The following is a 20596-nucleotide window of genomic DNA, read 5'->3' on the forward strand; positions in this document are numbered from 1 at the left end:
TCAAGAACGTGGTGATGTACAACACTACGACGAGCCGAGAAAATGAAGTTCAACGCTTCCAAGCATACATCGAATTGTTTCTGAGCATGCGTAGGAATTTTGCGCTTCGGAATTGCTACAGACGATCGGAATTTCCGATAGGATCTTTTTCCGTCGGAAAAGTAGAGAACCTGCTCTCAATCTTTAGCTGGCGGAAATTCCGCTAGCAAAAGTCCGATGGAGCATACACATGGTCGAAATTTCCAACCAAAAGCTCACATCGGACTATTTCTGGCCTAATTTCCGATCGTGTGCATGGGGCATAAGGGGATAAAAAAAGTTTAACGTCTTCAGATCTACAACCGGACGCTAGCCACCATCCCTTGCAAACTACATACAGGGTTGAATTGAAGCCTATATATTCTTTTTGTGAATGGAATCAGGATGAAAACCCCCCTAGGTCTGATATGTATGTATGTATTATAGCAGCCCATCTGCCTAGAAGAATGGAACCTGCTGAGAAGAGGAACATTCCCTATCCCTTTGCTTCCCATCTTGCAGGAGCAGGACAGACTTCCTTTCACTCCTGGTATGGCTGTGTTAGGTTTGCTACCAACACAGAGATTTCCTGTTATAAAGTATCTTACACCGAACTTGCCTGAGAAAACAAACGCAGCCCAAAATTTCAAACATCGTATCTACTGTAGGAAGGGATTAAAGTGATGCTACCCAATCTCTAACGAGGATAAAGCCTCTATAGACAAATAAAGGAGATTTTCTCTCCGGACGTTGCCGTTCTGAAGAAAGGTTGAATATGACTTACCTATACAATTGGCCTGCTTGACCGTCTGGATACATAGTATCCAGTTCAATCCATAGTTCAATGAAGGGAAAACTGAAGCCAAGCATTTCCGGGCCTTCCTCTGATGAAGAGTGTCTGTCCACTCGTGTGGCTGCCCACTCGCCAGAGTAGCGTAACTAAGTGGGTAAACACCACCTGCTATGGTGCCAGGATGCTCTTCTAGTGACAGGCAACTAGGAGGGGTCTGCCTGGCCGAGATAATTTAAATAAGTACAGCATAAAATCTCACGCCACCCTTTTCAATAACAATGATATTTGAGTGTTACCTGTCAACTGCGAACTCCTCCAGGCAGTCTTAACTCACCAGCCTATTGGGCTTAGGTATTGCTCCACAGGCGCTGCAGGACTTTTGCTGGGTTGGTAGCGCTGCTCTAGGAAGAAGCGAAAAGACGTCATCCTTGGAACTTTCCCTTTGAATGCGAGCGGCATCTAGGGCTACGTTCCTCCAAAGAGCGTCCGCCTTCCGTGGTTCTTGAACTTAGAGAGCATGAGCATGCAGGGCTGAAAAAATTCAAAGCAGTCCGCAAAGGGAGGCACTCTTTTCCTGAAACTTACCACATGATGGTCTCCCACCTTTGAATTTGAGGGTCTTTTGTATAAATGGTGACTAACTCATGGTTTGAGGACAAATAGGATGGCCAGCTGAAAAAAAACAAGGATAGCTGAAAAGGAAAATAGCATCACAGAGCGAAAGGTTTAGAGATGAAAGAGAAAAATATACATTGGTAGCAAAAAAATTAAAAAGTGTTTTTTTTTTTTCTCTTTTAAACAAAAGTCTAAGGGAAATAAATAAATTATTGCCCATACATACACATACGAAAAAATCACCACGGACAGTTTTTGTTGCAGGTTTTTTTCTTGCTGTCATATATGGTCATTTCACTTATTACTTCCTCATTTGTGACAAACTTTTTTTGATTTATTTTTGTTGTAAATTGTTTACACTGATGTCTGACTCATAAGTCACCACCAGCCTTATTTTTCACACTTTTAGTGACACATTACTGTTGCACTTTGTAACATATTAGCTCTGCATTTATTTATATATTTTTTCACTCATTTGTGCAGTCCACTATACTGTTTATGCTAGCGGCTTTATTATTTTATTTTATACACAATCGTTTATCACTAGTAGCGCGACATTGTCCCATATTCAAGTGAACAAATAAACTACAAATCCAGTTTGGGCTGACTACCATCCATGGCTAAATTGAGATAGTAGTCCCTGTTTAGGAGATGGTGCAAGAGTATTTTGATGACTTTTGATGCACTCTCCAAAGGATACAACAATGGCTATGTACTTGCCTCTATAGATATTATGCAAAATGTTATTCTTTATTCACTTTTACTTTATATCTCTGTCTCTGAGATTTTGTATAATAAAGTAGGCTAAGACAATTTTTTTTCACAAGCTCAACTACAAACTAAATCTGCATTTTGCTTTAACAGGTTTTGTCCTTGGGAAGTTGATGGTCACCCAGATTCCAAATGAATTATGGATACATAGAGGGGAGTCTGTCAATGTAACCTGTAGCTGGAATATTACAAACGCCCAAAGGATCAGAGTGGAATGGAGAAAATACAACAAATCACATCCATGGGATGACAATGGAACTCTCTTGTCATCTGGCTTGTGGACACATCCAAATAATATGACTATATTTACACCGATGAACCAAAAAAGAAGTTCTTATGTAATTACCAATGACACAACAATGATGACACTGGAATCCATCACAGAGGAAGATGAAGGACTGTATGTCTGTAAGATTGTTTCTGAAATGCCTGTGCTGTTAATAACTTCAAGGCAAGAAAATGGTACTCTGTTACAAGTCCACAATAATAAACCAGATGGTAAGAATACATAAATGAAATGTTCAGTATACTGCAAAGGTACTATAGCAATGTTAGAGAATAATTACAAAAAGTTGGAAAAAACCTAGCATGTCTTTCACCTGCTTAGAAAATTTCTAAATTAAGTAAATTAGTTCTGGCAGGAGTGGGGAAAGCAGAAAATGTGTGTATGTAACCCACTAGTCATAGACATCACATGGTGATTAAATTAAAAGGCTTCCTTTCCTTTAAATACGCATGAGTGTTTTGGACACAATTGCATGTTTAAACAAAGAATGCACATTCCTTACACTGGCCTTATCTCAGGGAACCAATACTTTAATAAAATAGTACTTTAATATGGTAGTATGAAAGTACCACTCATTGGAAAGACCTTGACTTAATCATTTGAAAGGGTGTCCACATACTTTTAACTGTATAAAACAGTGATGGCGAACCTTAGCACCCCAGATGTTTTGGAACTACATTTCCCATGATGCTCATGCACTCTGCCGTGTAGTTGAGCATCATTGGAAATGTAGTTCCAAAACATCTGGGGTGCCAAGGTTCGCCATCACTGGTATAGAGGGTGCAATAGGTGGCCACCAGCTTTTAGCAATATTGAGCTCCATTCACAAAGTGGTATCTTACCGCATACAAGTTTGCGGTAAGATACCACTCAGCCTCAAAAAGTTTTTTGCCACTCACTAAAAAACGCTACTAAAATACCGCATGAGTTAATTTATGAAGTCATGCAGTATTTTAATAGTGAAAACATGTGGTAATACAGCATAATAGCAAAAACAGACAGTATAAATTGGGAGTTTGAGGGGTAAAGAATTCACTGACTCACCTGTAGGGTGTGGTTGTGCATCAAACAGGCAAAAAAAAGGGAGCGGAAGAAGGTGATAAGAGCACACTGTCAAAAAGGTAGGCACTGGTAACCAAGCAGTTTAACCACTTCCCGACCAGCCGCCGCAGTTATACTGTGGCAGGTTGGCTCCTCTGGGCGAACTGTCATAGCTATACGTCGGCTCACATTTTGACCACTAGAGGGCAGGCGCGCTCCAGCGCTGCGACGCCAGAGCTGATGCGCTTGCCCGGCGGTCGTGATGACCACCGGGCACCCGCGATTGCTCCACACAGAGACAGGAGGGAGATCTATCAATATAAACAGATCTCGGTGCTGTCAGTGGTGAGGAGAGCGATCTGTTCTTCATACTAAGTACATACTCACCCAGGCAGTCCCATCCCCCCACAGTTAGAATCACTCCCTAGGTAACACAGTTAACCCCTTGATTGCCCCCTACTGTTAACCCCTTCCCTGCCAGTGACATTTACACAGTAATCAGTGCATTTTTATAGCACTGATCGCTGTATAAATGCCAATGGTCCCAAAAATCTGTCCGCCATAATGTTGCAGTTCCGATAAAAATCGCTAATCACCGCCATTACTAGTAAAAAAAAAAAAAAATAATAAAAATGCCATAAATCCTTCCCCTATTTTGTAGACGCTATAACTTTTGCGCAAACCAATCAATATACGCTTATTGCGATTTTTATTACCAAAAATATGTAGAAGAATACATATCGGCCTAAACTGAGGAAAAAATTATTTAAAAAAAAAAAAAATTGGGGATATTTATTGTTGCAAAAAGTTTTTTTTCAAAATTGTCGCGTTTTTTTGTTTATAGAGCTAAAAATAAAAACCACAGAGATGATCAAATACCACCAAAAGAATGCTCTATTTATGGGAAAAAAGGTGCGTCAATTTTGTTTGGGTACAACGTCGCACAACCGCGCAATTTCAGTTAAAGCGATGCAGTGCCGTGTCGCAAAAAATGGCCTGTCATTGAGCAGCCAAATCTTCTGTGGCTGAGGTGGTTAATTCTGTTAGTTTATTAGATTAAAAAAATAAAAATAGTGGAATTCCATATGTTATCACCTTCCAACATTGAAAACACATTACATACAAAAACATTTAATAAAATGACAATCCGAATTGTTACCCGTTTGTTGGAAATTTTCTGATATATTCAGGTCAAAAAATTGCTGAATATAAAAATGTATCCCAGGCTGATGATGTAATTAAACAGTACTCTGACGAATGCACTATGACAATGGGGAATAAAGTGTTTGAAAAAAAACAAAAAACTTCACATATGGCATTGGTAGATTTCTACCTAGGAGTACAATAGTACAGCATAATGCCTGGCGGCAGCCTGCTCCTTAGCAACTGGTAAACAACATGGTTCCTCACTGACAGCTGGTATGGATTTTTTTTTCAATAGAAATTATTGAAGAAATCAGGATTACAAGAGATGAGTGTGAAAACCCAGATGGGGAGGGTGGAGATCACACTGCTTTTCATCTTTTTTACAAGTACAAGAAACATTAGCAAAAAAAAAAAAAATCATATATATATCTATATAGATATATCTATATAGATATAGATATATCTATATCTATATAGATATATCTATATATACACGTATCTATCTATCTATATCTATATCTATATCTATATCTATATCTATAGATATAGATATAGATATAGATATAGATATAGATATATATATATATATAAACCAATAATGTCAGTACATATGTAGTGATTGCATGTCTAAACAAGAAATTATCACCTTGGTAAACAAGAGAATACAACAATTCGAACAAACTGGATGGATCATTTCTAACGAGCAAGTGGGGGGGGGGAGTGAAAAAAAGGGGGGTAATTATGGGCATTAAGGGGGGTGTCCCTGATGTCAAAGAGTTGTTGAAGGAAGTCAAATGAGTCTGATGTCAGTTTCTCTTGGTATAATAGTGGAGTTAGTTCCTGCTTGACTAGAGAGATTTTTGGAGGCATTGTGGTAGTCCATTGTTTTAGGATAGAGCTCTGGGCTACTAAGAAACAGATTAGGATCCAGGAGGTGTGCTCTTGCTTCCGGAGGGTTGGCAGTTGGGAGCAAGGTGGGAAGTTCCAGTAACCAAAGAGCATCAGAATTGGGGCCTTTGGAAGTTGAATGAGGGTGACAGTGGATATAAAAGATATAACTTGGTCCCAGAAAGTTGAAACGTAAGGACATAACCATGGGCGTTGTGCTAGGGAGGGTTTTGGATTCAAGCAGAGCAGGCAAAGGGCAGACCGCTGGTTGGATTTTTCAGAAAGAAAGCGTATGTAAGCACAGTGAATTAATTTCAATTGTGTCTCTCTCCGGGATTCATTTGGGATTAGATGGATTATGCTTTTGTAACCCTGGAATAGCTTAATGGTATGGATTTTGAGGGAAACCCCCAGGCCATAATTTTTTTTTAAATGGCGTGGGGTCCCCCCAAAATCCATACCGTTCTCTTATTTGGGTATGTAGCCTGGCAGGTCAGGAAAGGGAGAGGACAAGCAAGCTCCCCGTCCTGAACCATATCGGGTACCTCAACATGTGGCCCCCTGGCCGATGATGTCACAAAGAGGCGGGGTCACAAGCCTTTAACAAAAAAATGTTTTTGTCAAGATGAACTCTGCACAGGCATGTTTCCCATGCTGAGGAAATTTGCAAACTGACACACCAAGTCCAGGAACTGTCTTTGCGTGGAAACGCACCTCCAGCAGTAACGCAGGAGCCAGAGCCCAAAGTTAAATCGGCCTGACTGTTTTTCTGGTGACCCCCATATGTTCTTCAACTTTAAAAATAGTTGTATGCTATACTTTAAGCTTAAACCACACTCTTCTGGTTCTGAAACACAGCTGGTCAGCCTGATTATTACATGGTTGCAGGGGGATCTCCAGTCTTGGGCGTTTAGTCTCCCCACATATGACCCAGTCAGAGGGTAATTTGAAGCCTTTTTTCAAGCCTAATGCCCCGTACACACGAGCGGACTTGCCAACGGGCTAAACTCCGTCTGCATTTCCGACGGAAAGATTTAGAACATGTTCTATATCTGAGTCCGTCAGAAATGCAGACAGAAAAAGTTCGATGGGGCATACACACAGACGGAATGTCCGTCCAAAAGCTCCCATCGGACTTTTTCTGTCGGAAAGTCCGGCCGTGTTTACAGGGCTTTAGGTTTATTGTATGATGATCCTGACCGTGCCCATTCAGCTGAAGCAAACCTTAGGTCATTACGTCAGGATAAACGCACTGCTGAACAATACTGTTCTGATTCCTGCCGCTGGGAACCTGACTCTGGATAGAACAACCCAGTTCAAAGAAGTCAGTTCAGGTTAGGTTTATCAGACTCTATCAAAGACTCCTTAGTACACTACCCTGAATCAAAGTCTTTGAATGAAGCCATGCAAATAGCAATACGCATAGACAGGCGTTTACAGGAAAGGCGTATAGAGAGGTTTGTTTCCTTGCCCCCCAGTACGCTGCCCACCTTTTCTTCATTTCCTAAGCCCTCTCAACCTCTCCAGGAGGATGAACCCATGCAAATTGGCGCTACCCATTTATCCCCTGGGTAAAAGGCTAGAAGGAGATCTCAGCGACTCTGCGTATACTGTGGCAACCACGGCCACTTTGTCGCTAGCTGTCCTAATAAGCCAAGAAACGGCAAGAGTCTAGTGTGGGTGGGGTCTGCTTCTATAGACCATACTGTGCCTGTTTCCCTCAGAGATAAACTATTTGTTCCTGGACAACTGGGTTCTGCTGAGTTTTCTCACCGCCTCTCTGCTTTCATAGATTCTGGTGCTGCTGGCAATTTCATTGATAGGGACCTAGCACACCGTCTACAAATTCTGGTGACTAAGGTGCACAGACCCTCAGTTTTAGCCATTGATAATTCTCCCTTGTCCATGGGCCTGGTGACCTTGTGCACTGTACCTATTACCCTGACCATTGGGAAATTTCCCCGCACATACAGTGGTGACGGAAAGTATTCAGACCCCACTTAAATTTTTCACTCTTTGTTATATTGCAGCCATTTGCTAAAATCATTTAAGTTAATTTTTTTCCTCATTAATGTACACACAGCACCCCATATTGACAGAAAGACACAGAACTGTTGACATTTTTGCAGATTTATTAAAAAAGAAAAACTGAAATATCACAAGGTCCTAAGTATTCAGACACTTTGCTCAGTATTTAGTAGAAGCACCCTTTTGATCTAATACAGCCATGAGTCTTTTTGGGAAAGATGCAACAAGTTTTTCACACCTGGATTTGGGGATCCTCTGCCATTCCTCCTTGCAGATCCTCTCCAGTTCTGTCATGTTGGATGGTAAACATTGGTGGACAGACATTTTTAGGTCTCTCTAGAGATGCTCAATTGGGTTTAAGTCAGGGCTCTGGCTGGGCCATTCAAGAACAGTCACGGAGTTGTTGTGAAGCCACTCCTTCATTATTTTAGCTGTGTGCTTAGGGTCATTGTTTTGTAGGAAGGTAAACCTTTGGCCCAGTTTGAGGTCCTGAGCACTCTGGAGAAAGTTTTCGTCCAGGATATCCCAGTACTTGGCTGCATTCATCTTTCCCTCGATTGCAACCAGTCGTCCTGTTCCTGCAGCTGAAAAACACCCCCACAGCATGATGCTGCCACCACCACCATGGTTCACTGTTGGGACTGTATTGGACAGGTGATGAGCAGTGCCTGGTTTTCTCTACACATACCGCTTAGAATTAAGGCCAAAAAGTTCTATCTTGGTATCATCAGACCAAAGAATCTTATTTCTCACCATCTTGGAGTCCTTCAGCTGTTTTTTAGCAAACTCCATGTGGGCTTTCATGTGTCTTGCACCGAGGAGAGGCTTCTGTCGGGCCACTCTGCCATAAAGCCCCGACTGGTGGAGGGTTGCAGTGATGGTTGACTTTCCACAACTTTCACCCATCTCCCGACTGCATCTCTGGAGCTAAGCCACAGTGATCTTTGGGTTCTTCTTTACCTCTCTCACCAAGGCTCTTCTTCCCCGATAGCTCAGTTTGGCTGGATGGCCAGCTCTAGGAAGGGTTCTGATCATCCCAAACGTCTTCCATTTAAGGATTATGGAGGACACTGTGCTCTTAGGAACCTTAAGTGCAGCAGAAATTTTTTCGTAACCTTGGCCAGATATGTGCCTTGCCACTATTCTGTCTCTGAGCTCTTCAGGCAGTTCCTTTGACCTCATGATTCTCATTTGCTCTGACATGCACTGTAAGCTGTAAGGTCTTATATAGACAGATGTGTGGCTTTCCTAATCAAGTCCAATCAGTATAACCAAACACAGCTGGACTCAAATGAAGGTGTAGAACCATCTCAAGGATGATCAGAAGAAATGGACAGCACCTGAGTTAAATATATGAGTGTCACAGCAAAAGGGTCTTAATACTTAGGACCATGTGATATTTCAGTTTTTCTTTTTTAATAAATCTGCAAAAATATCAACAATTCTGTGTTTTTCTGTCAATATGGGGTGCTGTGTGTACATTAATGAGGAAAAAAAATGAACTTAAATGTTTTTAGCAAATGGCTGCAATATAACAAAGAGTGAAAAATTTAAGGAGGTCTGAATACTTTCTGTCCCCACTGTAGACAGGGCTGCAGAGGAGATTGGGTCCTGGTCCAAGACCTGCTTCCAGAATTGCATTAAAACTGCTGACCACTTGCCCATTTATAACTCTTCTGTGGCCAGTACCAGTCACGTGCCTTTATTACAGTCCTATTCAGATCCTGATCGTGACAATGATGCCAAATGTGACTCCAGTTTACATGACCATGTGCCTTTATATGACTCTGTTATAATAAAAGATGCTGACAAGTCTATTGAATTCTCTACAGGTCACCTCTCCAGCCTGAATCCTCTCCTCCTAGAAGCCAAACTTATCCGTTGACTCGTAGCCTTGAGCCCCGTTTGGAAACTTCTTCTAAAGTCAAGTCCCCTGGATTACCCCTACCTTTGCCTGTTGGACACACTCCCTTGGACACACAGCCAGGCTAACTTGTCCGCAAGTTCAACAGTCGCTATGCCTGGCGATGTGCTTCAAACAGTAACTACACTTGGCGATGCGGCCCAGCCGGCCACTGCATCATTTATGCCAGTCCAGCCCATGCCTGTTGAGCTTCCTGCTTCTTCTTATTCTGGACTTTCTGGTGATGCGATTCAGACAGTCGCTACACCTGGCGATGTGGCCCAGCCGACCACTGCATCAATTATGCCAGTCCAGCCCATGCCTGTTGAACTTCCTGCTTTTTCTTATTCAGGACTTTCTGTAACCAGGCCTCACCCTACTTCTACTACACCCATTCTAACCGGTCTAAGAGGTTTATTCCATCCTTTGGATAAACTGCCTCATTCGGCCAGGTGGGGCTTTCAACATTTTTTGTCAGGGCACTCGGCACTCCGTTCGTGTTTCAGCTATCCGGCTTGACTCCTGTGACACATCCCCTGCCAACCAGCCTGACCTCGTTGATCCACGGATCTCTGCCCAGTCTTATGTCCTGTGCTGGATGTCCAGTTTGCCTTTAAGGGTCCGGGGGCCCCTCCTCAGAGGGGGGGTAATGTCAGGATCACTTAAGTGCTCCTGCTCCTCATTCCAGCATCCAGGTGTTGGCTGTTGCATTCTCCCTGTCTGTGTTCACCTGTTAGGTGATTGATCTGGTCAGTCACCTGATATAAGCAAACCGAACACTCTATCCCTTGCTTGTGATATAGACAGAGTGAGTTACCTTCATTGTTCCTGATCAAGCCTCCCGTTTGTCTGCCCTGCTTTGCTGTTGGATTTCCCTGTGTATGACCTGGATCAGATATTGGACTATTCTCTGAACTGCTTGCCTTAAGGGAAAAGGGGCTGCTATAGGTGAAGCACACAGTAGCTAGCTATAGTGTCTGACCACCTGCATTGCGGTAGACGTGACATTTGTGACAGGGGGAAGTGAATATAAACACAGGAGGCCCCAACATAAGACCCCGCGGAAAAAGAATTCAACCTTTACCACAATTACCGATATATATAAAAAAATATCAAGGCATTTGTCTCCCCTGCCTTGGGGTGCAGAACTGATTGCCGAGATGAATAGTAATTGTAATCTAGTCTAATGGTTCTAACAGGGCGACTTCATCATATTCTCCCTCTTCAGCCGCCACCGTATACTCCTACTCATACTAAGTGACAGTTGATAACTGTGCCAGACTCTGTTTCCTCTATTGTGCTAAGAATCCCAGCCTAAACTGTCGAAGCCAGAGCGCCCAAGGGATTATCGGTATGACGATCTTGTGCTCCAAAAATTGAGGTACTGAGAAATGGTCAAACAAGTGTCTTCAGGATTCCTTCTTTGACTGCCACCATTTTCTCTGGTGGAAGCCGAACAGAGGAGTTGGCAGAGTACCTCACGGCATACTAACTGTTAAGTTAGAGAAAGTTAATAAACCAGCCATATCCCCGCAGGGCTTTTATGAGAATCTCTTGGTGCGTCAGCAATTGTTTCAGACCTCTGGATAGAAGAATAATGTCCAGAGAACTTGTTCTTTGAGTGGAGCTAACACGGCACGGAGAACCCTTGTGAACAGTCTCGAAGACCTGCATAGACCAAAAGGCAGACTGTTAAACTGGAAATGCGTGTAGCCGATCGCAAACTTACTAATTATGAAGAAAGAAATATTTTGGGATGTTTAGGTCATCGTGAAGATCCAAAAATAACATTTTGCCATCTGGCTGTGCTGGTTTAATGGACTCCATTTTGAAGATCTCTAAGGGGATAAAAAAGTTTAACGTCTTCAGATCTACAACCGGACGCTAGCCACCATCCCTTGAAAACTACATACAGGGTTGAATTGAAGCCTGTATATTTTTTATTGTGAATGGAATCAGGATGAAATACCCCCTAAGTTTGATATGTATGCATTATAGCAGCCCATCTGCCTAGAAAAATGGAACCTGCTGAGAGGAGAAACATTCCCTATCCCCTTGCTTCCCTTTTTGCGGGAGCAGGACAGACTTCCTGTCACTCCTGGTATGACTGTGTTAAGTTTCCTACCAACACAGAGGTTTCCTGTTATAAGGTATCTCTCACCGTACTTGCCTGAGAAAATAAATGCAGCCCAAAGATTCAAACATCGTATCTACTGTAGGCAGGGATTAAAGCGACCCAATCTCTAACGAGGATAAAACCTGTATAGACAAATAAAGGAGATTTTCTCTCCGGATTTTACTGTTCTGAAGAAAGGGTGAATATGACTTTAGCCATACAATTGGCCTGCTTGACTGTCTGGATACATAGTATCCAGTTTGATCCATAGTTCAATGAAGGGAAAACTGAAGCCAAGCAGTTCCGGGCCTTCCTCTGGTGAAGAACTACTACCGTCCGCAGGCTGTCCACTTGCCAGAGTAATGGAACTAAGTGGGTAAACGCCACCTGCCGAGGTGCCAGGATGCTCTAGTGACAGGCAACTAGGAGCGATCTGCCTGGCATAGATAATTTAAATAAGTACAGCATAAAATCTCACGCCACCCTTTTCAATAACAATGATATTTGAGTGTTATCTGTCAACTGCGAACTCCTCCAGGCAGTCTTTACTCACCAGCTTATTGGGCATAGGTATTGCGCCACATGCGCTGCAGGACTTTTGCTGGGTTGGTAGTGTTGCTCTAGGAAGAAGCGAAAAGACGTCATCCTTGGAACTTTCCCTTTGAATGGGAGTGGCATCTAGGGCTACGTTCCTCCAAAGAGCGTCCGCCTTCCGTGGCTCTTGAACTTAGAGAGCATGAGCATGCAGGGCTAAAAAAATTCTAAGCAATCCGCAATGGGAGGCACTCTTTTCCTGAAACTTACCACATGATGGTCTCCCACCTTTGAATTTGAGGGTCTTTTGTATAAATGGTGACTGACTCATGGTTTGAGGACAAATAGGATGGCCAGCTGAAAAAAACAAGGATAGCTGAAAATTAAATCAATGATGTAAACAATAACCACAATAATTGATAAGGTCACTGGTATAAAAGTGCAGAGTGCATGAAAAATGCTGCACATGTACACTGGCTGGCGGGAGTACCGCCCACCATTTTTCTTTTGGGAAGAGCTGCCCTCTTGTTAATAATGAGAGTCAGAGTCACAGGGTAGATCTATAGATCTCCAGGGATAATTAGGAGGGGCTCAAACGGCCCCGGAGGTATGGTCAGGCAGAGCCTCCTACGCCTGACTCTGGATCGTTCTTCCCTCAGCTTCCTGGGACAGGCAAGCTTTCCTTCAATGCCTAGAAAAAAGTGTGCTGCTACAGGTAGCAATGCACATGCAAATTAAATAGAATTAAATCAATGATATAAACAATAACCACAATAATATTTAAGGTGACTATCCTTCCCTACGCATGGCGTCACGGTCACGTGACTTCATCAGGGGATGATGGGAAGGCACAAAAGATGTCTTTAAATAGTCTATCCCATTGAATATAATCGGCGGCCATTTTCCTGTGGCTCAATGCATAAACAGCATAGCGGCCATTTTCGAGAGACCATGTGTATTGTAGGAGCGTGGCCATTTTATTGGTTATACAGTACTGTGAAGCGCGACCATTTAACGAGGGAACGTTTATACTATTATGCCCTGTACACACGGTCAGATTTTCCAATGGAAAAAGTGCGATCGGATTGTGTTGTCGGAAATTCAGATCGTGTTTGTGTCGGAATTTCCGACACACAAAGTTTGAGAGCAGGCTATAAAATTTTCTGACAACAAAATCCGATCGGTTCAATTCCGATCGTGTGTACACAAATCCGACGCACAAAGTGCCATGCATGCTCAGAATAAATTAAGAGATGAAAGCTATTGGCTACTGCCCCGTTTATAGTCCCGACGTACGTGTTTTACATCACCGCATTCAGAACAATCGGATTTTCCAACAACTTTGTGTGACCTTGTGTATGCAAGACAAGTTTGAGCCAACATCCGTCTGAAAAAATCCATGGATTTTGTTGTCGGAATGTCCCAACAATGTCCGACCTTGTATACAGGGCATAAGTGTGCACCCATCATCTTGGTTGTATAGTACTGTAGAGTGCAGTCATAGCGAAAATGGTAATCTACTGTGAAAATGGTCCTACTGTCTGCAGGTCTTCTTCACTAACCCCACAATTGCCACTTCCCCTCTCTCAGCCTCTCTCTTAGCCCGTCCCCTTTTTTCCCTTTGATTCCCCCCAATAGTTTTTTTTGGTTCTTTTTCTCCTCAACACCCTACGTTATGCTCCTATTTCTGTTCTTCTCTGTTGCCATAGCTTTCTCATCTTTTTATTTTAAAATAGGGGTCTCTGGTGTGCAGAGAAACCTATGATTACATCCTACAGTATTCTCATATTGATTACATTACAATGCCCTCTTCATCTACTAACCTATCCACATCTTATTCTCATTGCAATACTTTGTGCTGTAGCTCTACCTCTGACTTCAGAAGCAGGTGGAGTACCCCTGGAGATAGGGAGGGCCAGCATTTCACCCCAGGGCTGAGTCAGTGGCTAAAATGGGGGACTGAGAAATCATTGGGCATCAGTCACTTTCTGTTTTTTTAAAGGTTTTATTTCTCATCACACAAAGAAGGAAGGTCAAGGTCCCAGATATCAAGAGAAATGCTTACAGAATTCCAGGATCCCTGTCCAGCTACACAGAGTAAAGAGCCTTTAGGTCAACCCAGCAACACCGTAGATAACATTGGTTGAAAAGGCAACATTTTGAAGGCAGGAGGCGGAGCCTAGCAGAGCAGACATGCATTGTTAGAGCTCCACACCGCTGAGGAGAGAAGAGAAGGACAAAGCGGAGCCTGCAGGCTCAAAAGGTATCCATTTGAACCTTTTTGCCCCAGGGAACAAACTGTGAAAGTTTGGGCAGGAAATATGGTACTGGGAGGAAACCGTGGCAGAAATAAAAAATCACCTCACAAAGAGCTCACAGACACTCACTGCAGCTGAAGCAGCTCCAGTCACCTCACAATATACAGCATCAAGGCGCTCTCACAGACAGAAAATGTCACAGCAAGACTCTCCATTTGAGTCAGATACAGAACAAATCCTCTCACAAACTTCTCCACAAGCCTCCTCAGTATCCCCAGTAATATTATTACAATTTGAAAAGATGCTTCATAAGGCTTTAAAACAAACCTCAGACCAAATAACAAAAAGCCTAACCAAAGAAATAAGAGAGCTGGGAAACCGCACCGCAGCCTTAGAAATAAAAATGGATGAAATTGAAATTACAACCCAAGTAAATATAACAGAATTGGAACAATTAAAAAAAGAGAATTTAATACTTCAAACTAAGCTCGAAGATTACGAAAATAGAGCCAGACATTCAAACTTGCGCATAAGGGGAATACCTGAAACTGTGACAGACCTGCAATCTACTATTACTGCTCTATTACAAGAACTAAAGCCAGATATCCCTATTGAACATTTAGAACTGGACAGAGTACACAGAGCCCTCACAGCCAAAAAGAAAGATGGACCCCCACGTGATATAATCACAAAATTTCATTATTACAGAACGAAAGAACAAATACTAATTGCTGCAAGAGAAAAAAAGGAACTTAATTTTCAAGGACACAATTATCAAATTTTTGCTGACCTATCCCAACTTACTATTACTAAAAGATGATCCATGAAACCAGAACTAATGGAACTGCAACGCCACAACATTATGTATCAATGGGGCTTCCCCTTTTCAGTCAGATTTAACTACCAAGGTACAATTTACTGAAGCAGATCAGCAGGTGAACTACAACAAACCCTTTTAAAATTAAATCTGACAGAACCCACAAGCAGCAACACTCCCACACGCAGAAGAATGGCATCATCTTCACCTTCAGGCAGCACCCAGAAAATTTCAGAACAAAATGGGAATCATCATTCTCACAAAAGAGGCCGTTATGCCACATCATCCATGGACCAAGAAGATTCAATGGACTGACATCCTAATTCCTGATATCTCTTCATTTATTATACTAAGAGATGGTTCTCTATAAAAAACCTATATTTATAACTGAATGTAACTGCATTCTGATAGTCACACACTGTGTGGTATCATGTTACATTCCAGTTATATTTCTTATTACTTCTGATTCATATAGCCTTAGAATATATAAGTGAAATAAGGAAATTCTTGTTCAGTTATATATTATCAAGTAATAACAATAGATTTATTACTTTTTAGGACAAATATATTCAATAATCCAGAAGTAATGGAAGCTTTTTCTTTCTTTTCTTAAAACAAATATATTATTACCTAACTAGTTCCTAGAATTATGTTTTTGTTTATTCTAATCTGAAGCAATACAACCTCTATTTTATGAGTTAACATATCTAAACAGTTACATATGAATAAAATATGTAAATTGTTTACTCTAAAAGGGTTAAAATCCCAAAATAATCAAACTATCTTCATCAATACCAAAGTTATTAACAGTACCTTTCTAACTGAATTATTTAGCCTAGGGCAAGACTAACCATATACAACCACCCTGGAATAAATAATTTCAACAAAAACTATATTCTGCACTCCAATTAATGAAACATCATTTTGATGTCTTTTGACATAGCACTTCTCTCCTGTAAGCGGAAGATCCGTGTACCCCCATTAGCCCTCCTCATTCTCCCAACCATATTATGTGGGAGTGTGACGAAGGCACTTATTCCCCTGAGAGAGATATTTATTCTCTTTCACGGGTAAATTGTGATTACTTGCAAAAAATAATTTATACAATGTATCATCTAATCTCATATGTTTTTTGTTTACTCTTTACTCCAGAATTCACTGGTTTCTTTTCTATCTATTCATCTCTTCAGTCCACACAGGTTGATCTGCGCAGTCAGCTCTGCATAACAAAAAGTAAGTCAAAAACTATTTGATCTATTGCCATGGCACCACTGAATATACTTTCCCTGAATGTTCAGGGAATAAATGTCCCTCAAAAAAGGACCAAAGCCTTCCGTACTTTCCATAACAAGAAGGCTCACATAGTATGCCTCCAAGAAACACACTTCACCAAAGATTCTACTCCAAAATATATTTCTCCTTTTTATCAAGAAATTTACACGGCTTCTGCCTGTACCAAGCAAAGGGGAACTCTAATTGCATTTCACCGATCCACACCATTCACCTTATCATCAGAAATTAAAGACCCAGAAGGTAGATACCTGATACTCGTGGGTTATATAATGGATACAGCAATCACGGTGATTTCCTACTACGTTCCTAACAAACAACCTACACCATTCCTCTCACATATATTACAAGTGATTAATACACACAAAATAGGAACAGTGATAATGTGTGGGGATTCGAACCAGGTCCTCCTCCCATTTCTAGATAAATCACCTTTTACACCATCCAAAATAACCTCTAGATTACCTTTTTCTCAACTTCTTTCCAAATACAATCTGGTAGATTCATGGAGAGAAAGTAACCCAATGAAAAAGAAATTCACTTATTTCTCGCACCCTCATCAAACCTTCACCAGAATAGATCATATTTTTCTAACAATAGGAATGATACCAGAAATTATTGCATCAGATATAATTCCGATTCCGTGGTCTGACCATAATGCAGTATACACTACTATAGCATCAGCCATACCAAAAGCGCATGACCCAACGTGGTACTTACCGGACATAATGCTCAAACACCCACTACATCAGATGGCCATTGAACAAGCTTTAAAGGAATACATATCAATTAATAATACAACAGACATTTCCCCAATAACACTGTGGGAAGCTCATAAGCCTGTCTTGCGTGGTACAATACAAAGACAAATGGCACTATTTAAACGGGAACGCAAAAATCTAGCAAAAAAACTAGAACTCAATTTTAATGCAGCCTACATATCATTTCAAGATAATCCATCTCAGAGTACAAAATCTCATCTGGAAAAATCTAGATTGGAATACGATCTATTTCTCAGTTGATAAATCCCTCAAACGCTCCAAACACAATTTCTACATGAATACGAACAAACCAGGTACATATTTGGCTCGGGCATTAAATTCAACTAACAAATCTTTCAAACCAATACGTTTGAAATTATCAAAAAATGTTTACACTTGTAATCCAGTTAAAATAGTCCATAAATTTCACTCACATCTCGCAACTTTATACAAGACAAACAATGAATTTAATCCTACAGAGGCTGAATCCTTCTTCTCAAAAATAACCTTACCTGAGTTATCTCAGAATCAAAAAAGCAGTTTGGATGAGCCTATAACTATAGATGAAGTTGCTAACGCCCTAAAAGACCTAAAACTTAACAAAAGACCAGGCCCAGACGGCTACTCGGCTTTATACTATAAAACATTCTCAGAAATACTCTCTCCCATTCTCACTGAAACTTTTAACAAACTTCTAGATGGACATTCTTTTTGGCAAGAAACACTAATGGCAATTGTTTGTATGATCCCAAAACCCCTTTCTGATGATACTTCCTGTGTGAATTATCAGCCTATCTCTCTGTTAAACCTCGATATTAAATTATTAGCAAAAATAATAGCAAAACGCCTCAATAGCATTATAGGAAAATTAATACATAGAGATCAAGTAGGCTTCATGCCAAATAGACAGGCAGGCGATAATATACGCAGGGCAGTGTTATTGGCACATATTGCTAAAAAACGGAAAATCCCTTTATGTTTTCTATCTCTCGATATTAAGAGGGCATTTGACACAGTATCCTGGCAATATATGCAATATTCATTACAAAAATGGGGTTTTGGACCCCACTTTTTAACATGGATCAAAGCATTATATAATAAACCCAAAGCCTATATAAAATATGCTGGATACAAATCTGAAGCCTTTAATATCGAAAGAGGTACCCGACAGGGTTGCCCATTATCTCCCTTATTATTTGCCCTTATACTCGAACCCATGGCCCAATACATCAGAACAAACCAAACTATAACTGGCATTGAAGTAGGAGGTATTACACACAAATTATGTATATTTGCAGACGATATATTACTTTTTCTATCATCACCACAGGTCTCTGGTCCTAACTTAATACCAGCTCTTGATGGATTTACAGCCCTATCCGGCCTTATGATTAATCCTAAGAAATGCCTAGTGTTTAATATTTCACTCACAAACATGGAATTGATCCCGGCTAGGGCTGCACTCCCATTCACATGGGCAGAAAAATCAATCCCATATCTTGGAATTCATTTAACAGCATCTCATTCTGACTTATTCTCAACCAATTATCCTCCTGTATTAAGACAGATCACAAATCTAATAAAACAATGGTCGCAACTTCCTTTATCCTGGATAGGGAAGATTAATGCAATCAAAATGACTATTCTACCCAAATTGCTTTATCTATTCAGAGTCCTCCCTATTCCAATTCCTTCCTATTTTTTGAGAACAGTACAAAAAAGAGCAACTTCGTTTATATGGGGCTCTTCTAAACCACGTATACCTATACACACACTACATCTTCCCAAAAATAAAGGAGGCCTGGGATACCCTAATTTTACTAACTACTACAGAGCAGCACATTTGGCCAGTCTGTCCAAATACCATGCAAAACAGGAAATCCCATTATGGGTATTTATAGAGGCTTCAGAAAATGACCCTCTATTAATATCAAATTTATTATGGCTTGATCCTAAAGACCGCTTTAAAATTCATAATCCCATAACTAAACACTTCTTATCTCTCTGGGATAAACTAAAAACCAAATATCAGTTACAATCTCCACACAATCCTCTCCTTTCTTTTATCAGAAATCCGGCCTTTTATCCGGCATGGATCTACCCAAATTCTTTTAAAGCTTGGACAACATCAGGCATTCAGACACTAAATGACTTCATAGCATCTAAATCATTCCTTTCATTCCCATTGCTTAGAGAAAAATATGATCTACCAAACTCTGAGATATTCAGATATCTCCAAATCAAAAATTTCTATACACCATTCCTAAAGGGGGATACACCATTATCCCAATTATCCATTTTTGAATCAATCTGTACAAAAGATCCATTTGCTAAAGGTACAATTTCATCACTTTATAATCAATTATATGGAGTAGAAAATCTTAATAGACCCTCTTACGTTCAGAGGTGGGAGGAGGACCTGGGACGAACTTTAGAAGACACGGACTGGTCTAACATATGGCTCACATCTAAGTCATCCTCACCCAACATCTTAGCACTGGAGACAAATTATAAAGTCCTAACTCGCTGGTACCTTATACCCGCTAGAGTGGCAAAATATTCACCTAATACCTCAGCTCTTTGTTTTCGAGGATGCCCAGAAATAGGCACATATTTACACATATGGTGGACGTGCCCAGTAATCCAAACCTTCTGGAAGGAAGTCTTCGTGATTGCATCTAAAATATTTAAAAAAATAATACAACCAGATCCATACTTAACTTTACTTAATCTAAAACCGGAATGGTTAACACTCTCTCAATTCAAACTTATGATCCAACTAATAACGGCTGCAAAACAAACAGTGGCCAAGGCATGGAAATCTCCTACATTGGTACTAGCAGAAACAATTCACAGAATGAATAATACAATGTCCCATGCTCAGGGCCAGATTAAGAGCATCCTGGGCCTGGTGCTGAGGATTTTGGTGGGCCTTTTTATGGAAACAAAATGAAAATGCAAACAATTTTTCGCTAAAACAAATTAAATAAACTCTCACCAGTAATATCAGCTGTGCAGCCTCTGAGCAGCAGCAACACCACCAATACCACCTGCTATGCGGTCTCTCACCAGCAGCAACATAGGGAGACCACATTTCCAAACTGTCATTCAGAGACAACCCCCTCTTCCCAAAAAAAGATGAGGGTGGGGGATGTAGTCTCAGGGTTGGCGGGGAAATTGGCGGTGGAGGTGATTTGTCAGGCAAATGGCTGGTGTTAGTACATAAAATCAATCATCCTGACACCATGCTTGATATGGTGTCAGGATGATCAAATTCCATTATTTCAGTTACTACATTGTAATATATAGTGAAATAGTTCAACTCACCATG

At 41.0% G+C, this 20596-nt stretch overlaps 1 protein-coding gene across 1 annotated transcript in view; it reads left to right on the forward strand.

The window, feature by feature from the left end:
- LOC141125202 (uncharacterized) overlaps window positions 1-20596 on the forward strand; it is a 54182-nt gene that overhangs the window by 12651 nt on the left and 20935 nt on the right. Inside the window, exon 2 of the mRNA XM_073612301.1 lies at window positions 2291-2695. Within this exon, the coding sequence (XP_073468402.1) occupies window positions 2291-2695 (405 nt within the window). The remainder of the gene's footprint in view (window positions 1-2290; window positions 2696-20596) is intronic.

This window comes from Aquarana catesbeiana, linkage group LG01 (assembly GCF_042186555.1).
Source record: "Aquarana catesbeiana isolate 2022-GZ linkage group LG01, ASM4218655v1, whole genome shotgun sequence".
Lineage (NCBI taxonomy): Eukaryota > Metazoa > Chordata > Amphibia > Anura > Ranidae > Aquarana > Aquarana catesbeiana.